This window comes from Cornus florida, unplaced genomic scaffold (assembly GCF_030987335.1).
Source record: "Cornus florida cultivar Cherokee Brave unplaced genomic scaffold, ASM3098733v1 CherokeeBrave_3.0.0_Hap2_Chr11, whole genome shotgun sequence".
NCBI classification, from domain to species: Eukaryota; Viridiplantae; Streptophyta; class Magnoliopsida; order Cornales; family Cornaceae; genus Cornus; species Cornus florida.
Genome location: NW_026775581.1, coordinates 111775995 through 111802563, shown reverse-complemented (window position 1 = coordinate 111802563; position 26569 = coordinate 111775995). Strand labels below are relative to the sequence as shown.

General features: G+C 35.2%; 1 protein-coding gene across 2 annotated transcripts; it reads right to left on the bottom strand.

The window, feature by feature from the left end:
* Positions 1-1115: 1115 nt before the first annotated feature.
* Positions 1116-24339, bottom strand: LOC132287211 (inorganic pyrophosphatase TTM1-like). 2 transcript variants are annotated; one of them, XM_059789750.1, is made up of 12 exons: positions 24126-24339; positions 19519-19886; positions 16254-16368; positions 14805-15000; positions 14569-14682; positions 14294-14467; positions 12527-12721; positions 4805-4927; positions 4624-4736; positions 4191-4314; positions 3137-3409; positions 1116-1701 (listed from the first exon to the last, which is right to left on the bottom strand). In XM_059789750.1, the coding sequence occupies exons 2-12, from the start codon at positions 19856-19858 to the stop codon at positions 1483-1485; spliced, it is 1986 nt and encodes a 661-aa protein (XP_059645733.1). In that variant the 5' UTR covers positions 19859-19886; positions 24126-24339; the 3' UTR covers positions 1116-1482. The 2 variants fall into 2 exon arrangements, with proteins under 2 accessions (XP_059645733.1, XP_059645734.1); XM_059789751.1 differs by lacking the exon at positions 24126-24339 and adding an exon at positions 20950-21345.
* Between the last annotated feature and the right edge of the window lie 2230 nt (positions 24340-26569).

Here is a 26569-nt window from a genome sequence, read left to right as displayed (position 1 = left end):
TTTATAAGATGTAATTTCTTTTATATAAATAAAATAGCATTTTAATGAATAAAAGAATTGTTTTAAAAGAGCTGTTTCAAAACATATCAATATGAAGAGATAGAATGAGCAAATAAAATATTAAATAAAGGGATAGATCATATCCAAACACTTCTCTCTCTGTGGTGAAAAGCATAGAGAAGACTCTGGGAGGCACAAAAATAGTACTATACTTTATGCGCATACCACCCCTCTCTCTGTCTCCTTTTCAAACTTTTTCTCTATTAATTGTCGTGCACCATATGCTCTTAGTTTTCGAGTTTCAGGAGGGGGTAAACTTGCTTATTCATTTGTTGACTTGAATGTACACCTGGACTTGATTCATATTCATAATGGAGTATGAGCTGGGCTCTTGTTTTCATTCTTTACAGTTACAGATAAGATTTTGACCAAATTCATCTCCGTCCGTCTGTTGCATAGTTTCAAAGCCGTACTGGACATCCAAAAAAAAACATAGGGCTAGCCCAATGCACCATGCTCACGCCACATCGAGAGCAAGGTCTGGGGACTGTTAGATTGTTTAAGTGGTTGACTATTCAAGCAAAATAATTATAATTTATTCAACTTAAATTGAAGTTTCTGTTAATCGTAGAAGTGTCCTTCAAAGTAATCTGCTTCATTTTCTAGTGAATCATGCATTGGCGACGAGCATTCAGGTGTAGGCACTCACTCATGGTAGTTTAGGTAAAATATATGTTTCAGTGCATTGCTCGTAAATCTTGACGGTGAGAACATAATGGACTGCTTTCTTCAGGATCTTGCAAATGCAGGAGCCACGAAAAGGCCGACGTGCTGTGTTCTGGTGCTAACCAAGCCTACCAAGGGGGAATTAGGCCACGAGGAACAAGAAAAACTGAAGGCAGATTATACCCAAGTTGTATCAGATGTGTACGAACTTGCTTCCTCTATGTTCTGAAGGACAACAAAAACTAAGATATATGTGCCTTTTTTCTAAATGATGTACTTTGTTTCGGTTTGAGATGCCATGTGGTTATTTATATATTACTAAATTTGATATTGGACATAATTTAGCAGTCAGAAGACAACCTTTTTGGGTTGTGTTATGCCAAACCACCTGAGACCACTAACATATGTCATTCACTGCACCAATATTGATAGCATCAGGAAGAGTAGTGATACATGGCAACTATCGAAACACCCTCCTCATTTATACTTTCTTTTTTTCCCGGGTACGTGACCCTCCTTGTTTATACTTACAGGACTCGTAAAGTTACAACGTTTAGTTTTAAAACTTCAAAAGGGCATTAGAGAACTACAAGTTATATCTGGAGAGAACATCAAGGCGTGTGATCTCTCTGTGTGTGTCTGAAGTGAGAAGGGATGGCATGATGGTGGCCGCGGTGACAACGACGACGACAACAATACTTCAACAGGATGATGTACAAATACCAACATGCTGCAAAAAATTCTCTAGCATTGGAATCATTTTTGGGATGACAGAGTCCTGAACAAAAAGACACCTAAACCACCAACCGCCAAAGTTACAATTAAAGGAATGCCAATAGATTCAACATCTGCTGTTCTGCTTGTCCTGTCTGTTCTTCCTTGCCGAGACCTCTCTCCCCAGCACTCATGCAAAAGATTGCTAAGACTGTCCAACTGATGCATGATTTGACGCTGTCCCCTTGCGACAAGCAACACCTGATTGGAAAATGTTTCCAAACAGATTAGAAACAAGATGCACAGGAATTGAAAAGAGTTTTAAGTTTATAATTGGACATATATGCTTAAAAATTAAACCACTTTCTGGAAACCACAACAGAAGTATACTCTTACACGAGAGAATATACGAAATTTAAAGAAAAGCCACATCTATGAGTCCAGTTAAATAAGACTCAACCCAAATGAAATTGCAATCACACAAATCCCAAATGTCCAACTAACAAATCTAGTCATAGTTTTCCAGGCCAAAAGACAAACAGAACACACCAACCCCAGCATTTGACCTTTGAAGCCCCCTCTAGTATCATTACTTTTCTGATCAATGATGTATGACAACATTACTGCCTTTAACTATTCACTTCTCTTGGGGTGAGAAAGAACGTTCTTCTTTACTTTTTAGTTCTACGGTAAGATATGCAACATAATGTCAAAGGTTAGGTTTATCTCCATACTTTCCTTCATAGGCTCACAGCCCCACAAATAGGTAGGACTAGATCTGGGAGTGGGTGATGGTTTTACCATAAGAATTTTAAAGAAGTGAAAGAAAAAGGTAAACTGATTTATATAAAAACACTTTTGCAATTCATATTGCATCCCCATTTACACGTATTTGAATACAAGTCTATACAAGTAAAAATAAATAAATTAAGAAACAGGAAATAAGAATGTGAGCCCAAAAGGATGTTTTGGTTAGAGCCTTAGAGGTAAAACAGAACACCTTTTATGTCCATATATCCGTTCTTTTATATAAACCAGGAAAATATGATTTCATTCTTACGTTTGCAGCAGTTCTTCCAAGCGAAGAGGGAAAGTTTGGGCCTCTTGGTTCAGTTTTCAGAGAACTGGAAAACAAAAAATAATTTGAAAATTATTTTGGTTGGCAATTTTCTCAAAACTGTTTAATGAAAAGTGCATTAAAAATGCCTCTTTTGTAGTTCTCTAAAACTGTTTAATGTTTTCGAAGTTCTTGGAAACTGTATTCTTATAACTGAACCATACAAAACCAAAGCTTCTGCTCTTCAGTTACTTCTGACATAGATAAGTCTGACCCTATTGTTTCATTACTTCATAAGGTCATTTTACATTTTTCCTTCTCACCACTTCGTTATAGGTCCTTCGCTAGAAAAACCCATGATAAACATTCCATCCCCAAATCCAGAAGTGAAACATTGTTAGTTGAAGGTAGGTTAATTCTAGCGCAAAGGTACTACTACATTTTATACATCTAGGATTTTTTTTTTCTCTTCCGTTTTTAATAAAACTTTTTTTTTTTTTTCAAGAAGTTTATGATAATTCTCATTTCTATAATTTATCCCCACAGTTCTTCTGTTGCGTTATATTATAAATATTATAACACTAGTGACATTTTTAACTATTTTCTTGCCATTGATGAAAATGAGAGTAGTGGTCATACCTCTTCCATCAGTTGAGACTCCTTAGCTAATTGGGAAGAAGATGAGGAATTGGGTAATAGAGAACCGGTCAACGATCCATTGCCTAAGCCGGCCATGAAATGTGAAGTGGGCGCAGAGCCATTGCAGGCTTCAGCCTGCAAAGCCAAGTTTTGCTGGCTAACAGAAACTTTTCTGGTAGAGAACTTTGAATTTAGTTCTTCAATGCGAGATGTAAACTCGTCCATCCTCTCATTCAATGTGGAAATTTGTTCTGACAGTTGAGTAATGACTCCCTGAAACAATCAAGAAAACAAGATGACAAGTAAAAGAGATGCTCTATTCGGTTGACAAATGATGGAAAGAAACTAAAAAGGGAAGGGAATAAAAGATGTTTATAGGAAACACATTTTAAGAGGCAATTATGGGGTGGAATATGTTGGTAATGTGGTGCGGTGATGACACTTCCTACATACTAGTGAAAACTTATTCCTGCCTCCTTTTCTCATCATTTCATGTCTGTTGGTAACCACATAATGGAAAAAGTAAGGTTCCGTGTTTCCTTTGTCTTGGCGACCATGCTGAAAAATTTTTTTTTTTTTTTTGATAAGTAAAATGCTGAAAGATGGTATCATCTGCATGGTGGATGATGGCTTTTTTTTTGTCAAGCCAAGTCAGGGACCTCACTCGGGACCCCATAATCCAATGATCCATCGACCAGAATCAAAGAGAAAGACAGACACTGGCCCTTGTTTAAGCACAACTCTTTTCCTCGTCCAGAACATTTGCTTGTGGCCCTATGTTTTCCTTGGGGACTTTTTGATAGGTAAAGTAACAGTAAAAGTGGTCAAAGGAAACACGAGCACAACTGAAACAAAACAACTAAAATCCTAAGAGGTCCATATTTTCTACAAAATCCAAAAAAGAGTCGGTGAAGGAAACCTGAGTCAAGAAAACAACAATCTGAGAAGTAGATGCTTCAAGTTAAAAGTAGGCAACCCCACCGTCTTATGAAGAGCACTACAATAACCATCATAATAAACCAACTTCTTGAGGCAGATAAACGGATTAAGTCACCTGGTTTGCAATCGTTGCTGGTGAATCTGGAGCTCTTCCATCAAATCGTCTATTATTAACAGCAAGTTTTGTCAACTTGGAAAGGTTCTTGTCTCGTTGTGTTGAAAATGAGTGTGATAAACCACTGGTCAATATAACAACAACATGAACGTATTACAGCAAATAACAATATTGAACTCCAAAGATTTATGTCAAACCAGAGATCCACCTAAATTAGCAAAAACTGGTACTCATTTTGAAGAATTTGAAAGGATATAAAATTCATGCATTTCCGAACGACATTAAACCAAAAAATTATTAAACACTTCATCAGTCATGACATCGCAATCCAGCTTTGCTTGCATTCTTCACTAGCACTCACTGGATGAATCATTCATTCTGCTTTAAAACAAAAGATTGAGGCCAAAAACTCATGGATGGGGAACAGAAATACCGGTTGAGATACTTGATCCTTCTATCTGCCGAGGCCCGAGATAGTGCTTCTTTAGGGCTTGAAACCATATCATCGTCTATGCTGAGCTTTGATTTTAGATCATCTGGCAGTGTCTGTGGATTGATTCAATCAGGAAAAAACATAAGCCACAAAAACGCATTGCCAGCCAAAAGAATCATACCATAACGTCATTCACAAGTTTCTCCAGTTGAATTTGCTCTATGTAAGTGCGAGGAACAAATGAACCATTCAAGCCCAGCTCCTCTGCAATATATTTGACATACAAACGGTCTCTTCCTTGCACCTTTATATCAAGATAAGCAAAAAGTTGAACAGCAATTAGCTTTGAGGAGTTCGCTAGAAAGTTAACACTGAAAGTTTCAATAGGTAAGTGATGATAATTTAGGCACAAGAATGTATAATGAAAATGACTTGTTTAAAAAGAGTCCAAAAGTCATTTTCCAGTCTTGCAAGCTATTTTAATTTTCTCCTATAATTTATATTACACGCAATCATATGCCTAGAATTGCAGGAAACATTTTCCAGAAAAGTTTTATGCCAAACAAGAATAATGAACTATTTATTTATTCAGTTCAAAATCTTCTAAGAATTTTTTCTGACATGGCTTGACCTATTTTGGTGGATAATTCCCTGAGAAGCTTGGGGAAAATTTTATTATAATCCTTCAGTCATTTATATGTATGGCAACTGGCGGTTTTTGCCCCATTTGCTGTAAGCACAAATTTTCCCATTGTCTGACCCTGATCTAGGACAGGCTGGACAAATTTTTTAGAAGGTGCAAGGTGAGGTGTAGCCTTCGTTTGAACCAGCATATTTGAGGATTCGATAAATTCTTTTTGACAAATTCATAGTACACACAATTGCATGGGATAATTAGCATTACCATGTCCCTGAATATAAATGCACCTAACATGTTGGCCAGGTGAAATAAAGACCTGATTTATGTTAACTCTTTTAGAATTTTGCCACTTAAACAGTAATATTTTGTAAAATAATTGATCAACACATTCAAATGATGTTTTTTTCTTTTGGAAAGTCACATTCGAATGATGTTGTTTCAAAATGACAATACCATTGTTTTAGTTTACTGCATCAAAATTGGGTTGAAATATTTCTTGGTAGGTAAGACAGTAAAACTGGATTCAAGTTAAGTTGCTTGGTATTGGCATTCAGCTTTGTTCCAAGCCTTTCCTAAACCAAAGCAGGCCATTTAGTAGAACACACAACCCTCCCCCATTTAACAAGCCTGCCCCACAGTTCTGTATTCAATGAGTTCAAAAGACAGGCCTAAATTCAGGACGGAAAAAAAAAAAAAAAAAGAGGCCTCCTAACCGCATCTGATAATAGCGCCAGTAAAGTACAGACATGCTTGTACATCTTCAAAAGTTCCCGAACTAGATTGACCAGAAAGTGAACTTAAGATGACACTGTCCAGCCCCTGTTAACCCACACAGAAAAGTAAAGTTCTAATGAAAATCAATTGAAACATGTTGATCTTTTTTCAGAAAGGTATGCAGTTCGATTTATTAATACGGAATGGAAATTGAAACCAAATGGATAGTTGGAAAAGGAAAAAAATACTAAAAGACCTCATAATTTTAAAACAGAACTTCTAAGGAGAACTATGTCTATCCAAAACTCAGGATATTTCTTCCTCCCAAAACAAGTAGGTCACGAAAACCCAATCTTAGAAATAATAATAATAATAATAAAATTAAAAAATACTGTTATTATCAATCCAACTAATTTTTGTATACAGAACCAGAAGCCCATGTGAAACCACAGCAAGAATGCACCACCTATTGTGTGGTAGACCAACACCTCTCCATCTGTAAAAAGTTTAAAGAGTAAAGACCAATATGTCAATGGTAGGCCATAAGATCTAACAAGCTTACTGAGCTAAGCTTAGTGAGATGGAGCTCAACTCATCAGATATTACTGAAATCCTTGCTGGCATTCCATTTATTTACCCATTGAGAAAACTTCATACACTAAATGGGTTGATCATGAGCTGTCCAAAAGTAGCCTGATTAGCTTGACCTCCGTGGCTAGAATATTAAAAATTACCTATGGTCCATGGATTTATTATAATGATGGGCCTCACCCTTCCAAACTGTGATTGTAAGATCATTCATGTGGTTTTTGTAAGGTAGTTCCTAGGCAATAGTCAAAAGGAATAGTTTACAGAAAGGAAGGCATCGGGAAAGTGTACGAGTGTGCATGCAGATGGCATAAAAGAGGTAATGCATTATTGATCACGATTATGATAGTAAAGAGGTAAAGCAGTTTTGATAACAATCTTTTTGAAACAGATGAGACAGCATGAGATTTCGCCGGTGAGTGTGACATAAGTTTTGAGCTAATTTGGCGAAAACCTGAACCAAGTTGATCAATTAAGTTTTTAACTCCATTTGAGCAACTTGAAACAAACCATAACATCAGTGCTCCTCAGGTTTTCTTTCTAAAAGAAGAAAATTTGTGCACAACTAATTTTTTTGCTATCAATATATATCCAAAAATAATACATACTGATTCGGATTAAGCCATTATTGAGTTCTAAGTATAATCAACAGATGCCAACTGTTGATCGACAAGTTTAACAATTCATATCTACATTATAGAAGTTTAGGACTGTTCCTCATGCAATAAACTTTAGGGATTCAAACACATTTACCCCTAAAGAAACGCTCACTCTATATCAAATGTTGAAACTATCTTAGTAAAAAGTCGATATCCCATTGGACCCATCATTTTAACTTAACTTTAGGGACATATGTTGACTTCTTCTGTCATCATTTCCCTTTTTTTCCTTTTTGTAAATACAACACATGCGCACACACCCACAATTGCCGCTAATGGAGAGTGGAGACTTGCACCCTCAACCTTCCCCTTGGAAAGTAGAGGAGATACCGAAGAAAGATTGGTACTCTTACACTGCCAGGCAAGCCCTCTAGAGCACTAAGGTCAATAGCGGGTCTTTTTTTAAAAAACAATGTCAAACTGGTTTCATGGACTCTGAAGTTTCGCTTAGTGGCATATAAAGAAGCAAGATGAATCAAGAGCGAGCAATCAACTCAAAGGTGATGTACTTACTACTCGTAAGATGATACACACTAGCTAACAATCCGACTAGTGCGGAGAGCCAGTTGATACGCGGACTTCACAATTAAACTACCGTCTTTTGTATAAAGCCAAGACTTGACTTTTCTGCCTTTTCGAAGGCATTTCTTTGCACAAACAAGCTCCCCAGTGGGACGTCCAATTTAGATCACTGTTATGCGTGAAAAAAAAAAAAAAAAGCAATTTTCATTATTGGCAAGTGATTCTCAATCAATGTCCTCCTTACTAAACCCCCCCCCCCCCCCCCCCCCAAAATAAAAAAAAAAATCGCGACTCTGATGGTTGAAATTCTTTACCCTTAAGACCCTTCCCTTGGAGTTTGAACATATGTTGTTTTACCCCCCGCGGATAAATCTTTCGTGCTTTAAGAAGACCAAAAGGAGTCAAACGATTGAAGTTACAATAGGTGCCCCTAGAGGAGGCTATCTAGTAGAAAGCATTCTCATGAGGAGTCTTTCAATGATAATATTCTGTGATGAAGTATTTGTAAACAAGTGCATCATTCATTTTTCTACATCCTTACATTCAAAAGAAAATTAGCAGTTCTTTCTATTTGGATGATTCTCATCAGTTGAGAGAGAACGAAGCCATGTGAAATCTGTTTTAAACTCTGCTACGATTTGTTTGAGAGTTTTCATGACTATGATTTGTTTGAGAGTTTTCATGACTGTCTTCTTCCTTATGGTGTCTCCTTTTCTTGTAGAAGATGTTTCCACTGATGTTGCAGAGAGAGCAGACGAAAAGCGCCCGGGTGCTATGTAGCTATCCGCGGGCTAAGAAGCCTCCTACTCCTTCGAAAAACCAAACTTTTATATAGCACTTATTTACTTACTTTATTGATTTTTTGATTCTTTTATGAAACACCTATGCTATGGCCGTTCGAAGCGGAGGTCGCAAGGGAATGAACATAGAACAGAAATCTCATTCTAATAAATGCACTGCTTTCCAACATTCTTATTCATCTAGAGTGAAACCCCGCGGTATTCGGGATTATGCAGTTGAAGTTGGTTGGCAACCCCGTTCATTTTGTTAACAGACGATTTTCACTAATAAGAGTCAGAGAAAAAGTGCTGATCCTTTTGTACCAGACAAGTACAGGCAAGGAAGGATGCGAAATTGCTATTAGGAAGGATTTCAACTCAAAATGCTTTTATTCCTTCTCTATGGTAGCAGATGAGCTACTCGACTCCAAGTTCCGCACCGGGTATGAGCGAAAGAAAGGCTTGTGATTCTTCAATTCAATAGATCAACCAATACGCATACTCTAGCAAGACTCAGACCTTCTTTGTGCATTTCCTTTTAGAACTTACAGAAGTCTCAATACACATAAGATGGAGAAGTCAGTTGTTAAAGTAAAGGTCAATCCTTTAAGTTCGGATGCAGTCTCCTTCAAGGAGCTCGCTAGCCATATGCTTAAGGTGTATGTTGATTTTCAGAATGATTGATGACTTTCATTCTTTTAAAGAATGCACTTTTCAGTCTCCGGGAGAGGCATTTGAGGCTTGCTTAAAACAATACCTTATTTGTAGTACTTTTACCTATGAGAAGACCCTTAAACTTGACATATCAGCCTAGGAAAGCTCTATTGGAGCATGCTGGCTCTTTTTACACTTCCAGGGATGAAGAAATGCAAGAATAGCATTTCAATTCAAAGAAAAGACACCAAAGAGTCTCATCTATCATGGTTTCAAGGTCGAGGTGAGAAGGAACTTTTGTGATTTCTTTGTGATTTCATAGTTCGATCTTAAAGGGCATGCTGTCTATGATGCGTGGACGAAGCCATCCTGGCAGTAGTGAGTCTATTGTGGGGAGACTAAAAAGCAGTTCCAGAACGTCCATCCCTTAGGAATCCTACACCTTTTTTCTCTCTTTGCGGATTCTGAACCCGTAGAATTGGAAGAGTCAGCACAAGATAAAACGTGATAGATCAGATTTCAACTGACATATGTGAAATGGTTCCTACTTTCCTTGTCTCAGTGCTTTCTGAAACTCCCAGGTCTCCCATCAGATATCAGATTTAGAGCACTAGAACCAAGCTCCTGGTGACAATTTCTAATAGTTCTCTTATTGATAAAACCATGAAAACAAGCCTAGCAAAAAGCACAAAAATAGAATTTAGAAAATTGGATTAAGTAACTAGTGGGTTTAGCCTCACCAGTTCATTGAAATTCAAAAAATTCTAAAGAAAGAGAGAACTATCCCAGTTTTGTTCTGATCGATTGAGAAGAGAAATGGATTGCTACTATCATCCTTCAAAAGTTGATTATCACATATAGGGGAGATAGTCTGTTTCTATTTGTGGATCAGACTTATTTAGACCTACCATATAACTTGAATCCATTTCAAAGCTCTTAGTGGCAATAAAATTTTACCCAAAAAATTGCTTGAGGCTAGGATTTCATAGGCTATTCAACAAAGCCCAAGATCCCAACTGCGGCAGGTTGGCTACACAAATCCTTTTTTGCCATTAGCTGCAGACCAGACCAAATCCTACATCAGATCATAAGCCATGATATTTTTCCAGCTTCAACTTATGTAATTTTTGGTGCAATTTAAAGTTACTGCACTATCTCTTACCAGGAATATCTTGGTGTGAGACTGCAAATTTCAGGATTGTATTCACGACGTCTGAGCCTTACATTTATCAACTACTGATTGTTACCCTCCTTTCAAATGATACTGTTAACCATTACTATTTTGTTTGAAATAGTAACCCCAAGGGGATGCAATTGTAGGTCAAGTACCCAACTTGACAAGGCTGAGGTCTTGGGTTTGATACTCCTCCTTGAGACCAACCTCGCATATATTTTCCCTTGATTACAATTAGCGTATGACAATGGGACCTGGCGCATGTCTGGAGGGGAATGGTCCCACCAAAAGGGTGTAGACAGCCACTCTAATCAACCCAAAAAAAAAAGAGTTGAGAAACAGTAAGGAACAGTGCAGAGAAAGAAGAAAATAAGGACAGAAATCAAGAAATACTGAAGAGCGGATGTTCTTTGTTATATTTTGTCCATAATAAGGAGAGGGGTGTAAATAACACAGCCCATAGAATTTACATAACATAAAGCATGTAGAAAGATCCAGCTGGAGTATCTTCTATTGATGTACGTAAATCAAATCAGGAAAAAAAAAAAAAAAATTAAATGGTATATTACAAAAAGAGTAATGATTTCTGAATCAAAATTCTCCATTGGAGTTTCAAGAGGATCATAATGTTAAGGTGAATCTCTAGTAAGAACAATAAGGCAGCCTTAGAACTCAAACATAGCATCAATATTGACATCATGAAGGAGAGAGAGATTCCTGTAATGGTCGGTCGCGTGCAATGAATGCCTCCAATTGCACCACTATGAGGGGACAACTCGACCCAAATGAATGGCTTTAATTGAAAAGGTCAATAGGTAACCATTACTATTTTGTTTGAAATAGTAACCCCAAAGGGATGCAATTGTAGGTCAAGCACCCAACTTGACAAGGCTGAGGTCTTGGGTTTGATACTCCTCCTTGAGACCAACCTCACAAATATTTTCCCTTGATTACAATTAGCACGTGACAATGGGACCTGGCGCGTGTCTGGAGGGGAATAGTCCCACCAAAAGGGTGTAGACACCCACTGTAGTCAACCCAAAAAAAAAAAAAAAAAGAGTTGAGAAACAGTAAGGAACTGTGTAGAGAAAGAAGAAAATAAGGACAGAAATCAAGAAATAATGAAGAGCGGGTGTTCTTTGTTATATTTTGTCCATAATAAGGAGGGGTATAAATAACACAGCCCATAGAATTTACATAACATAGAGCATGTAGAAAGATCCAGCTGGAGTATCTTTTATTGATGTACGTAAATCAAATCGGGAAAGAAAAATAAATAAATAAATGGTATATTACAAAAAGAGTCATGATTTCTGAATCAAAATTCTCCATAGGAGTCTCAAGAGGATCATAATATTAGGGTGAATCTCTAGTAAGAACAATAAGGCAGCCTTAGAACTCAAAGACAGCATCAATATTGATATAATGAAGGAGAGAGAGATTCCTGTAATGGTTGGTCACGTGCAATGAATGCCTCCAATTGCACCACTATGAGGGGACAACTCGACCCAAATGAATGGCTTTAATTGAAAAGGTCAATAGGTAATCTGTTAAGGAGTAATTACCAGTATTTATGGATACAGAAAAAAATGACTAGAAAAAGTGGCGTAGTAACTAGTGACACAGAGTTCTTGTAGCTGATCTCCATATAGATTGGAGACCCAGTGTAAAACATCTTGGAAGTAGTGCAACCATCAATTATGCACCGCTGAAAAATAATTCACTTAAAGGAGTTCAGAATCATGTCACTTTGTGAGCTTTGAAAGGTTGAAATTAGAATTGATAGTTTTAGACAAAAGAAAAACAATGAAGATTTTATACGAGTTTGCCCCAGAATGGCATTTAGTAATATTTGGAACAGTATAAGAGAACTGTTAGTTTTAGACAAAAGGATAAAGAAGTAAGATTTTAAACAAAGTATTTCACTATTCCTCAAAATAAGTGCTTTGCACATAATTGTGCATGCACTAATCAGTGTACACAAAAGAATGATTCACTGCTTGTCATAGTCAGCAGCATCCAATAAATTTAACTAATGAAATCAATCTGGAGATGTGGAATAATCATCAATCCTTTATTAGGTATAATTAACAAGATCTAACACTAACAAAGAAGAAAATTAAGTGCAATGGACTTCAAATCGATCAAACGAGTGAATGCCTCAATATCATACCTGAACATACTTCCGATTTAGTTGTTCTAACCAATCAATTTTCACACACACTCTGTCATCAGAGAAGACATGGCTGCTTCTTTTCAGGATGGCAGCAATTGTGTACCCTAAAGCCATCAAGCCACCAAGAAGGCGGACACTAACTTCAAAAGTGATTCTTGGTGATATGATAAATGGACTATCTGTAACCCATTCCTGAAAGCAGCAAGTAAAACAGTCAGGAGCAACATAGTTTTTAAAGGTAATTATTATCATGTATGTACATCTATAAGACATATGTCTAACAGATTACTTCGCAAAACTCAAACCATGAAGATAGAATCATAGAACATGTAATAAATCTTATCTGCTGCTGAACAACGTATACACTTTAGGCCTTTGATAAGATTATTTGCAAATGTAATTTTCCTCCTCTTTTTTTTTATAGTTTTGGTCGTTTATGAGTTTGATATACAATATTTGGCTCATTCCTTAACAGCTTAAAATTTTGGAGCAACTTGTTATCTAACATTTACAAAAGCTTTGACTTTTGTCGATCCTGGTTTCAAGTCATTTGAAGGTATTGGCTTTTCAGTCTATCCATTTGCATCTGTTCCCCAATCCTATTTGCCTGTTTGCGCTCCATTATATCATGTCTGTCGACACTCCACTTGTGAGGGGGGTTGCACGTTAGGGAGGGTGTGTCAGCTTGATTAACATCGAGTGGCTTATTGTCTAACAGCTAAAAATTTTTAGGAGAAGTAGTTGTTTATGAGGAAAAAACTATATGATGTCATCACAACCTTTTAAGCTTTTCTAGATATGCTCTGCAGCAAGCTCCACTTTTTCAAGTGTTAAACCTTCCATGTTTACATGGACACCATGTATTGTCCAAATTTCAAAGTAAATCTCTTTAGGAAGCAGAACCAAAGTTTTGTCAATTGTCTAAGTGGAAAATGTCAATTGCCATTGCAGAATGTCAAAGTTGTAAAATATTCTGAATGAAATACATGAAAAATACCCAATTAATAGAAAAAAGGAGAGACAGAGAGAGAGAGAGAGAGTGTGCGCGTGTGTGTGTTTGTTTGGGATGAAAACAAATTTCTAGCCATATAAACTAGTGGTTAATACTTTTGATAATGACCAACGTTTAAATAAAAAATCAAAAGGGCAAAAAAGAAAAGATAAAAAAGAGGCTTTATTTTGATGTAACAGTAGACTCTTCCACGATCCAGTAAATGGATCTAGTTTCTTCAATCAGAAATGGTACAAAGCAAAGCCAGGAAGTTAATAAAAGTTTTCATCAGTGCATTTGAATGGAAGTATTGATGGTGAATGCAATGTAAGTTTTTCTGACTGGTTGACTGATAGAAAAGAAACGGTCTGGAGAGAAGAGAACAAAATAGGAACTGGGAAATTCAACAAATTTATTAAGCTGTAGCATCAACTAACACCACTACAGTATGCACACAGGTACCTGCTTCTGCTACAGGACAGTAAGATAGCATTTAATTGGTGAGATGTTTACGCTTGCATAATAATTATGTAACATCTTCAGTTAACCCCAATGAGCAGTATTTCTATGGACCAACCAATAGTAAAAGAAAAGATAATATCAACATCACAAAGAACATAAGATCTATATTCCCAGCAGAAATATATAAATATATATGCGTGTGTGAGTGTGTGTGTAATTATATATAAATTATTATTCTCATCAAGGTTAGCAAGCTATAATTCCAAATGAGACTATCTCGATAAATAAGCTTAAGTTTTCAATGGCCGAACCTCAAACATGAGATTGTATTTGCCATCCCTGTTCCTCATCCTTAGATATGATTGGCATGCTTCAGGATCTTCACCTGGTGGTAGTAGATATATATCATATGTTTCCTCTGTAGTTTCCTTGTGTTCTTCAGAAAAAACAGCCTTGATTTGATCTACAGTTAGGGACCTTGTTGACTACAGTAACAGAAAGCACTCATTCAGTGATACAGATAGAAGACAAAATGTCAGACCAAAACTTGTGATAGAGCCTTGTATATATTAATTTAGATGTTAACCTTTAAAATGTACGTGGGATTCTGAAAACCAGAGAATGGATTGAACTTGTTGGTAATTTTTATATGTGCCGTTTGTAGATCTGGCTCAATAAAAGCCTTGTACATAGGATATACCTGCATGAAAGAATGACCGTGAGAACTAAATTAAAAGCTTCAAAAGTCTACTTGAAAATTATTGAGACAACTTATTCAATATAATTTTAATGAAACGTAAAAAATGTTAGGTGAGAAGAAACCGTTTCAGATATTTGATGGATTATTTCTTCAGGCTCTTGTCCAGCACGTTGAATGTCCCTTAAAACCCGTTTGACAAGGTCAAAGTGTACTCCACCAGTAACAGAGACTCGAAGATCAAGGAAAGGCCGTAATTTTTCACTCAAGGCATATATGCCTTCAATAATCACAATCCGGGAGCTGGGTACTTCAATTGTCCTGTTAGAATAATATATTTGGTTATGATACATGACTACTAGACTGAGAATGTTGAGGTGGATGATTGGAGTGACTAGAAGAGATAAATTTGCTAATCAAAGTGTGAGTGTTCAATTAGGAGTAGTGTCTATTAGTGATAAAATAAAAGAAAGCAAGCTTAGGTGGTATGGATATATAGAATGTAGACCTGTAGATGCACCAGTAAAAAGGGAAAATTAGTTCATATAAATTTATAAAGGTAAGACATACCAAAACTAACATGAAATGAAGTAATTAAAAATGACTTTAAAAAAATGAACATAAGAGGAGAAATGGCATATAATATAGTAGAATGGAAAAAGATAATTCATGTGGCTGACCCCATTTTTTTGGGAGAAAGGCAAGGATTATGATGGGGATGATGGTGACGACATGAAAGGATTATGATGGGGATATTGATGACGACATGAGCACTAGACGATTAATTGAACCCTTTGCTAAAACATAAAATAAATATACATTGAACTAAAAAAATTAACTCACAAGTGAAATAACAGTTCATGATACTTGGACATGAACAGCATAAGACACATTCCTAGAATGGTCTATTATTTCTAAGGAAGATTTGAAAACCCCGACTTTTGTGCAAATTTTTTTTTATTAAATATGGGGGTGTTCTTCCTCTCATAAGGGGGGAAAGGAATAATGACTGTCAGACTGAAACAAATTCACTAATTGGTTGATAAGTATTCAGCACTTAACAAAGAGAAACTTTCCCAAAATGTACATAAAGCAAATTGTGTTAGGTACATTTGGGGAAAAAAATTATGTTAGGTACACATGCATAGTAGATAAATATAATAAACTCAAAAATAAATCCAAAGTGGGGGGGGGGGGGGGGGGGGGGGCATATAAAAATTAGATAATACACACGTAAGGTAAAGGCTATGTAGACTTGGCAAAAAGAAAAACCACATATAAGCAAAAAGAGTAACTAATATAGAAGTAATATACTTGCCAAAAAGAAATAGAAGGATCATTCACTGCTTATTATTCATTTTAATCATCAACAAATGTCATGTTAATTGCACCGACATGTACAGGTAGCAAAAATTGAGCTCGTGAGAACAGCCCACAGATAACACCCGCCCCCCCCCCCCCTCCTCTCTTCTTCCCAAAAGAAAAGAAAAAAGAAAAAGATTAAAGGAACACACACACTCACTAAGAAAGAAAATAAATAAATTCCAGCTTAGCAAGTTTCAGTGATTCCCAACCTGTACCCTATGCGGGAGCTAGACTTATAGTCGTATATAGGAACTTGAGCCGGATTCCCTTCCTTCAGACTACGAATATTCTCGAGCAATGTATCATAATCCGTCAAGCGTGGGTCTGTTTCAAAACAAACAAGTTATTAGAGTTCTACGAAGCTTCCTTATATCATTCATCATTCATCTGAGATGGCAGAGTTCAAAAATCTCTGGTCACTGGAGAACCAGGAAATAGCAAAACACACTTCATTACAATTTTTCAGAAGGGTACAACAAGTAGAACTGCATAATATCCATATCATCACCATCCCTTTCCATGCAAATCTGCATTTCATTACTCGCGTGTATGCTAGAATATTGTTCATTGAACTTTCAAGTCTTATGTAACATAATAACAGAATGGCAAAAGCAATAATGCAATAAAATGATGTCATCCATGGAAAGGAGGTAGATTATGGCCACAAATTCAATGTACATGAGAGTGCAAGTCATTGGCAATTTCTACTTAGTGAATTAGCTTAGGATTTTGTCTTTTTGTTTATTATTTTATTTTCTGGTTGTACGTTATTTTCGATTTACATCTTGTTTGCCAATTTTATTCAATGGTATTTTCCATATAATGACAAAAGGTTAGGCCTGTATCCAGTCTGTCCCTCGTAGCACCCTTGTTTAATGGGAAGGACCACACTTGGTAATGATCTTTACCTTATGATACGAGGGGTGTTCGCATTGTTACTAAGTGGTCACATGCTCAGCGCATGACTACCTAAGTATAGACAACTCTAGCTGAGGTTCAAGACACTATAGATTTAAGAAATATAAGGGTTGAATCTTATTCTTAGGCTAATATGCTTATATTGTGGTTCTGGTTCATATCCTCCATAAATTATGCATTGACCCTGATGGTGAGATTTTAGACATCATTTTGTGAGAAATGACGCTGCTGCACACGATTCCTTCCCTTTCTTCCTTTAACTCCTGCTCTTTCTAACTCTCCCTTCAACTGTCATCTTCCTCCCCGGTGGCTTGCACTGGAGAACGTTGGTGTGGTTCAGTGTATCTGCTGCACACCTTTGTGTGCTCAATACACTTGGAAATCTGCTGCATGCCCTCCTTCCAAGTAAGTTTCCTCTCTTCTTCCTTTCTTACCTATCTCATTCAAACTTTTCCACCCTCAATTCTTTCAACTTCTACCCTCACCAGCCTTGGTTCCATCATCCTTTTATTACAATACTTTGCTAAGGTTTCTAGTCCGTCTAATCTGTTTAAAGGCTCTCTCAACTCATTTCACACCCAATCTTGTTCATGCATGTCTCGTACTGAACAATAATTCCTCTAGGTTAGCATTAAGACTTCATCCAGCTGGTGGTTTTTATATATTTGACATTACTTCAGATTGCTACCATCATTGGATTTCCATTTTTAAAGTTACTAAATTCTTTGGGACTGTTATTGATCTTGAACACCACTGTATCTCATCTTCAGGAACAAACCAGCCCAGCTAAAATAGACCAGCAACAGGTTGATGGATGCTTTGGAAGCTCTAACAACAATTGTTAAATTTTGATCAAAACTTCAATACTGTTATTGAGCACTGCTGGAAGCTTAGTAATTATTTTGGATGGTATTGATAGGGGAAAAGTGAAGTAAAGAAAATAAACAATAAGAGCAAAAGACAAACACAAAGAGTGAATGTGGTTAACCTACCAATGGGGATACTTCCACAGCCAAATATAATAAATTAATTCATTATAATCTAAAAATATAAACACTACAAAGAAGAATCCACCAAGTATAGAAACTAAAAACCCTAAGAATATAAAAACCCAAACTTTCTCCACTGTCACAGTAACTTTCAAATCTTTGTCTCACCAGAAACCCCACACTTAACCTCCATTTTATAAAGCCCTGACAAAATTCCTTAGTAAACAAGGAATATAAAAAATCATTTCCCCAAAGAAAACCCAAAAATTAGATTTCCACCTGAAAAAATAACTCTAAAATAGGAAACCTGAAAATGATAAAATATGAGACAACTGTCAACCCAAGCAGCAAAGTATCAAACTTTTTAATCAATCATCATGTCTGCATGCTTCTCCTCCATTGCTAACAAATAATTAGCAGCACCTTGATGAAATCTTTCCATATATTCTGAGAGATTTCATTCATGTATAAATTTCTTGAAGCATGCAACAATGACATGGCTTTGACATACATCTTTCTTTTTCTTTTTCTTTCTTTTGTGGGTGTGTGTGTGTGTGAGGGTGGGTGGGTGGGTGGAGACACACATACTACGCAATTGTTGCCCTGAAAATTTTGGACAAATGACTTAAAAAGGATATAATGTTCGCTTTTGGTGAATGATTGGGGTTTGATTCAACTACAATTCCAATTATTGTCCAATTGTTTTAAGAACAATCACCATCTGTAGATTACTTAAGGGACCTCTTGAATTCACAAAGGTTGATTATCTAAAAAGCATTGGACAAAAATTGGAATCTGAAAGGACCTTTGCCCAAGTAATCGTCAACCTAAAACTCAAAGATTCACTCCCCAACTGCGAAGCTATTCATCACCTAAGTTATAATAAGCAAATGTTCTTAAAGAAAAGCCTAATTTAAATAAACTCCTCTTTTGATTTGTCCTTTGATTCCAATAACCAACTATTTTGCCATAACAAAACAATCAAACTTGGTGCTCTAATAAAACGAAGTTTGATTAGCAGGGAAAATGTGGAGCTGAAATAACACACTTAGAATGCTTTTTAAAATACTTTTAAAAGGATTACATTATGGTTGCAAAAAGATTCCTTGTGGATTAAATACTCAGTCACATGTGTAAAGGGATCAAATTCAAATTTACCCATTTGGTTATGAAAAGTAGTAACCTTATTGATAGAATTTACATATTCTTGAACTATACATTTTATAATAATTGGTTGAATTAACTATACTACTGTAAATGCAGCTATGCAACTTCTTGTAAGAAACAAAAGCAGTTGTTGCCCATACACTTTGCTTTATATTCAATCAATTTTTAAAAAGTAACATGTGGAAAGTCCACGGATATTATCAAGTCATGTTTGTATTCCAGATGAATTATAAGGAAGAAATTTCTCCTGAATAGAGAAAAGCTTAAGAAAATACCATTTCAATTATATGTGTGTATGTGCGCGCGCGCGCCAACCAATCTACTTATCTGAAAGAGGATCTTAACAAGAACCAAAAAATAGAAGGAAAAAAATAAAAAAATAAAAAAATAGAAAATTTACCATCAAAGTTCCCATCAATAATACGACTGGAATCATTGTAATTGTCCATATTTATAACAGCAATGCTGGGCATGAAGTTGAGCACCTTCTCAGTAAACACAGTCTTCCCTGCCCCCGAGGGACCCGCCACTCCTACTAAAATTATCCCATCATTCTTTTGAGACAACAACTGGCATGCACGGATTACTATAAAGAAACCCTTCTCAAATGACAGAAAACCTTGGATCGGGACAATCTCATAACGATCAGAGTCCTTTCTTTTAACCAATTGGACTTGATCTCGTAGTAGGCCAGATCGTCGCCTAGGTGAATCAGCAACAGAAGATGTATCCAAAGCCATAAAGCTGGAAATATGATATTCCCCAAAGCTGCCAAAAAGGTACATTTGCAATATACTCAAATGTTAAAATATTTGTAGCAAAAACAGTAATAAAATAGCAGTACTCCAGACATACTTTTCAGAGAATGTGTTGCAAATATTCTTTTAGCAAGTGTTGATAGCTTCAAGGGAAAAATAATTATGTACTATTTCAATTAACCAAATTTTGATGTGGCTTTTGGGCTAAGAAAAATGCAAAGGATGGATGTCATATGTAACATCCACAAAATGAATGATAGGCCCCATCCACATGAACCAAAGACAACCAGCATAACTGTAAAATTGATGGGAGGTTTTTGATAAACTGTCTAAGTTCTTACAATTCCAGGAAAAAACAGACTCCTAAGGATCAGATGGTTCGCGATTATTAGGAATTGTACACATGAAAGTAATTGTCAGTATTAGGGTGTAGACGCCACTATTTTTCACATTGTTGCTCTAATTTGGAAAGTTAGAGAGTTTAACAAATATTTGTCTCCATAGCAATGCCTGTGTCATTGTACTTTTCAGGAGTAAAATCAACAAAGCTTCAATGTCATTTAATCCAATTACAAGTTAGCATTCAAAATCAAATTGTAATTTAGTATATAAAAGAAAATTCACATTTGAAACGAATTTCCCAAGTTCCATTTAAGTTATCTAATTAAACAAAATCTAAAAAAAAGTCTAGTATTGTGTCTCTTCATTCATCAAATACCGTATTCACTAGCTCTGTTGAAGAGGAGGAAGGAGATAAAATACATAGTTATCCAGGATGGTGGATTACAGACATGGAAACCAGATATAATTACATATGTATAAATCTACTAATTGTGTCAAACTATCATAGTCAACCCCGTGAAATGCAGTAGTCAAACTAGCATGACACGTGGCATGATGGTATGAGGTCATCTAGCAAGATAGGTTGACAAGTAGCAGCATGTATTAAACAACAAATGGCCTACCTATTAACCAGGTGAGAGTTCAACAACAATTAATACATCAATTCAAATTACAGGAGTGCTGCTATGCTTGTCCTTCCCTCAATGCCATTGCCATAATATTGAGCTTACCTCACGGAGATGGCTGCAGGGGGTTTAAATGAAGCACTCGAGTATGTTAAATTATTGTCCTTCTCTCTCTCTCTCTCTCTCTCTCTCTCTCTCTCTCTCCATTCTCTGAAATTTCTCAAAATTGTTACAGTCTAAGAAATCATGAGCACGCGATAGGCTTGTCTGAGGATGAAGATCAGTGGATGATTTTGGAAATTGGCAACAGAGACAGCAGTTCCTTGCATTGGTGAAAATGGCATTCAGTTCGTTGAGTATAGATGCCAACTCGAGTCACGCCCAAGCTTGCCCAAAACAATATCAAGCTGAGCACGGCCAAACACGAGCCGGGCCCGAACACGTTTCTAACTTTGGCGAGCCGAGCCCGAACAACTCAAAGATCGGCTCAGCTGGGCTCATTTGCAGCCCTACCGAGGGAAGGCTTAGCTGCAAAGGGGGTCTACCAATTTTAGTATCCTTTCAACAGAAGTCTTGTCTCTCTTATGAGTTATAATAGAAATGGTGAAATCAAAGAAAATAATTGTAGAATTGTTTCAGTATCCGCAGAAAAAACATGTGAACTTGCCTATAAGCAGGCTTGAATCTAATGTGGGAGTCAGAAGTCTCGTTTTGAATTCTCTTCAGAACCCCTCCTATCTCAATCATTCTGATATGCCTACTTAGAACTCACCCTGCAAAACAATGTGTTACTGTGGCCACCACCACGGAGGCAGCTAATTCACAGTTTTGTACACACTAATTCACAACTTAAGTACTCGCAGTGAATCATTGATTGACCATTATTCTGTGAGCTAGAATTAATGGCAAAAAATCTGAGCGTAATATTTTGACAGACTAGCCACTTGCCATAAATCACTTGATTAGCTGCACTTGCAATCATAAATCACTTTAGTAATAGCAAAAAATCAAGCATTTACTTCTAGGTTTAATTATTTAAATATTGGTACTTGCCTGGTATTGCCAAAACTGGGAGAAGGATGATCCATTATAATACAATATATATACCATCAATGTCGTGGGAAAAGCACAGCCTAGTACAGGAACATTCTTTAACGGTAATGCCCATCTGTATCCTCTAATTCTTAAAACCTTGGGCATATAACAAGCACACATGCAAACCTAAATTTTCGCCATGGTAAAAAAAATGCAATCAATCTAAAGAAATCCAAACTCCCCTTCATTGGAATAGTTCGGGTGGAGCAACAAAAGACAAGTCTACCATTGTAAAGATCGAATCCTAATGCTCTATTATGGCCCGTTTGGTAGGAAGGAAGGTGAAAGGAAAGGAAGGAGGGAAAGCGGAGGGATGAGAAGAGTTTCCAACATAGGTAGGAAGAGAAGGTGGATGAAACTGGGAGGTAAGAGGAGGAGAAAAGCACCAATGCTCTGGGCCTATCATAGTTTTTCTACCCAAAAGTAGGCTAGTAAAGAATGTGTTCCTTCTCTCCAAGCCTCAGCCAACCCCTTTCCCTTAATTTGTCAGCATGTTATAATAAAAGAAGTAACATCTATTTCCTTCCTTCCTACTCAAACGAATATTATGCATTCAGCATACCTCATACCTTCCATTCCTTTTAGTTTTCCATATTCTTAAGAGTTTAGCATTAGAGGGAATAAAATTTTATTTCAAATTTATGGTCCTTCAATATATGGAAGAGATTGATGAAAGAAAAATCAAAACAGTAAGCCTAATAAGAACTATTTGACTTTATTAATGACTTCTGTATTATTTTGAATGCCAAAAGAACATAAAATTCATGATTCAAAAGCTTCTTCTCTCTCATTTTCTGTTCAGACGCCTCCTTCAATTTGAATAGCCCCATTCACCTTTTGCTGAGCATTAAACTTTTTTTTTTTTTTTCATTTTGAGTGGAAATATTTTGAACTATAGGAGTCGTATCAGCATCACAGTTTGAAATCATAATATTTTTACTATTATTATTTCAAGCAAAACCTAAAAATGATGAAATGTTGTAAGAAATCTCAATTTTTACTAATTGAGCTCCATATAAGAAGATAGATATCTACATCACAATGAAATGTCCAATGTAAATAGGCAAAAGAGACTCCAACAGACCCTTAGTAATATAGGGGAACTTAACAATATTTTCAGTAGAAGAAAAGAGGGATAACAAAGAGGGAGGAATGGATAGACTTTCCATTATTTGGGAGGAAAGAACCCAAAAGGGAAGGAGATAGGTGGGCAGGCCCCACCTTCCAAACATACAATATTTGCTCCTTCTAAAAGTGGGAGGAAAGGAGGGGAAAAGAATTACCACACACTCCTTTTTTTTAAATACATTTTTGCTATTTGCTCTTGAAACAGTACCATTCATTTAAAATGTAATATTCTTTCTTCCTTTCTTCTCAACCAAACAAAATGAGGGAAAAGTCATCCTTATTTCTTACCCTAAGGACACTTTCTCCACCCCTCCTCTCTTCCTTCTTTCCAATTTTTAATTTCTTGTACAAAGTTGAGCATAAAGGTATGAAGAACTAGAACATAAGTTTACACTCCAACTTCTGTACAATAATAACTAAAATAAATTCCCAAGTAGTCTTTCTCCTAGTAAATTTGTGAGTTTCCCAAAAAAATTAAACCCATAAGAGCATTTTCACAGTCATGATTAAGTGTATGAAATATCCATAACCAACGTAATAAAAATTAGCCACATCAAATGCATAGGAGTAATTATAACGACAAGAAATAAGAAAAAATAAATAAATCAAGAACAAAAACTGCACACAACTGGAACAACCAACTGAGATAACAGGAGAAAAAAATATCAAACTAAAGTTTCAATCACAAGAACTCTGCAACTGATCAGTTACATGTATGGAATAAATGAAACCAAAATGAAAACGTACAAACTCAGACCAAATAACAAACCCAAACAGCAAATGCCCAGAAAACGAATCCAACTACACAGTTACAAAATAAAATTTCACACACAACCAGCTAAAAATTCAAGATAGAAAAAGAAAAATAAATCACCCATTGAATGATCCCAAGTGTTAAAACTTACATTAACAACAAAATCAAATAAAAGTAACCAAGATACTGAATTCGCACATGCACCAAATGGGATTGCAGAAATCACCATGAAACTGATACATATATATGCATACAGAGACGTGTATATGTGTTGTGTGAAGGTAAAGATTCTCAGAGAAAAAACCTTGAGAAATCAGTCTGCCCAATTCCGGCCCCGTTTGAAAATTCAAGTGGACAGTGGCTTCTGAGAACTTAAAAATGTGATGGTCTCGAGATTCTTGAGGTTCTCTGCAAATGGGTTTTGCGTGAACAGGGCAGAGAGAGAGAGAGAGGGGCAACGTGTTGGAACAGTATTGGGTTGTCAGATGGATTTGTCTTTTACAGAAGACGTCAATGGGTTACGGTCCTTATCAGTTATGGAGGCGATGATGGCACGAGGATAATCTTGTCTTTCTCTGTTTTAGCTCGATATTTATAGTTTTTTTTTTTTTTTTTTTTTTCGTTTTCCAGAAGATATTTATAGGTTGTACTTGCCCATTTCAGTAGTAATAATATCCAAATGATAATAAAATCACACAGATAGTGCTAAAAAAAATAATAATAATAATCGCGCCGATAAAAAACAAATATTTATATATGGGGAGAATTGAGTATATTGGACGCTTTGCAAATTCACTGTTTCATTCGGGGTGAACAAATTTTTAAGAGTATTTTTTTAACCCATGTTAACAAATAAATATATATGGAGTACTATATACTATATTGTATGTCACACAATTCAATTTAAATAAAATGAAGGAAAGCATGAGCGGGCCGAGTTATTTTAATAGGAAACGGATTAGCGCATGGCACCTGGCGTTTTTGAGGCAAAAAAAAATTAAAATGATAGCGTATCTTTGCAATGATAAAAAATAAATTCGTGAATCTGACTTGACTTAGATCTAGACTGTTTTAACCCATCCAGCACAATTAGAAGTAAAATAAAAATTGGAGTGCGAGTTAGATTCGTGACCACTTCTAGTAGGGGAGAGCTAGAATTTAAATTCAGAGTGCACAGAGAGAATTTTTTTTAAATATATATATAAGAAAAAGAAAAAGGAAAAAAAAATGAATTTTGAAATAAACAAATTATAGCATGATTAAATAAGAAAAATTTAACCTTTTTAAAAAGATAAGTAAAGAAATTTAGAGAGTAAAAGAAAAAAAAAAATTTAATTGAAAACTAATACTTTTAGGAGGCATAATATACATATTTATATATCTATACTATTATTAAATGTGCAAAGTGTTTTAATATTTCAATATTTATTTTTTAATTGATATAAATTCTATAAAACTCAAAATTACCTAATAAAATTGAAATTAATTCAAATTAACAAAATATAAAGAGAGTTTAATTCAAATTACAAAATCCCACATTGATTTTAAGTAAAAAGGACTACATGAAAGTCTCTTATAAAAATATAAAGCTAAAGAAATAATAATCACACCTTCTCGACCTTTTGGCTAAAATCAAGTATAGTACTAAATTTTTTTGGGTCGGCCTTTTAAAGAGCTCCCATTAATTATAATATCCCGTGATATATAGAATAGTATATCAGTATCTAAATAACCTAATAAAATTAAAATTAATTCAAATTAACAAAATATAAAAAAAGTTTAATTTAAGTTACAAAGTTCCATATTGGTTTTAAGTAAAAAAGACTACATGAAAGTCTCTTATGAAATTATAGAGTTAAAGAAATAATAATCACAACATCTCAGCCTTTTGGCTAAGATCAAGTGTAGTACTAAATTTATTTGGGTCGGCCTCTTAGCTAACCTTTCTTGGGGTTTTGGCTAAGATCAAGTGTAATACTACTTTCTCGGCCTTTGTGCAAAGAGTTTCAGTATTTATTTATTAATTGATATAAAAACTACATAATAAAATTTAAATTAACCTATTTATCTATTTATTATTATGAATTTTTTAATAAAAGAAAATCTAATTAGACAAAAATTATTAATATAAAAAATATTTATTAATTAATATATAAAATAAAATAATTTTTTTAAAACTTTACCACAAATTAGCTTTTATTATGAGTTTCTTAATAAAATTAAATCTAATTAGATAAGCATATATTTAAAAATAAATAAAATTATTTCTATAAAACTCTATTATAATTTACCTATTTTATCTTCAATAAAACTCTATCAACAAAGATATATTTAAAGAGCTTCTATAAAACTCTAACACGAATTACATATTTATCTATTTATTATGAGTTTTTTAGTAAACGGAAACCTAATTAGCCAACAATTATTAAAATAAAAAAAAATTATTAATTGATATAAAAATAGTTTTTAAAATAGTTTATATTAAACTCTAACACAAATTACCTATTTATTTATTTATTATAAGTTTTTTAATCATAGAAAATCTAACAAGACAAGAATTAATAATATAAAAATTATTTTTTAATTGATATAAAAAATAAAATAAATTTTTTAAAACTCTACCGCAAATTACCTTTTATTATGAGTTTTTTTTAATAAAAGCTAATCTAATTAGACAAGGATTATCAAAATATAAAAATATTTATTAATTCATATAAAAATAGTTTTAAAAATATTTTCTATAACACT

Excerpts from the sequence above, each read along its gene's own strand:
- LOC132287211 (XM_059789750.1), bottom strand. The coding sequence starts at position 19,858 with ATGGCTTTGGATACATCTTCTGTTGCTGATTCACCTAGGCGACGATCT. Across the intron at positions 14,683-14,804 it reads TCCATCAAATATCTGAAACG|GTATATCCTATGTACAAGGC; the intron begins GTTTCTTCTCAC and ends TCTTTCATGCAG. Across the intron at positions 12,722-14,293 it reads AATACAATCTCATGTTTGAG|GAATGGGTTACAGATAGTCC; the intron begins GTTCGGCCATTG and ends TGCTGCTTTCAG.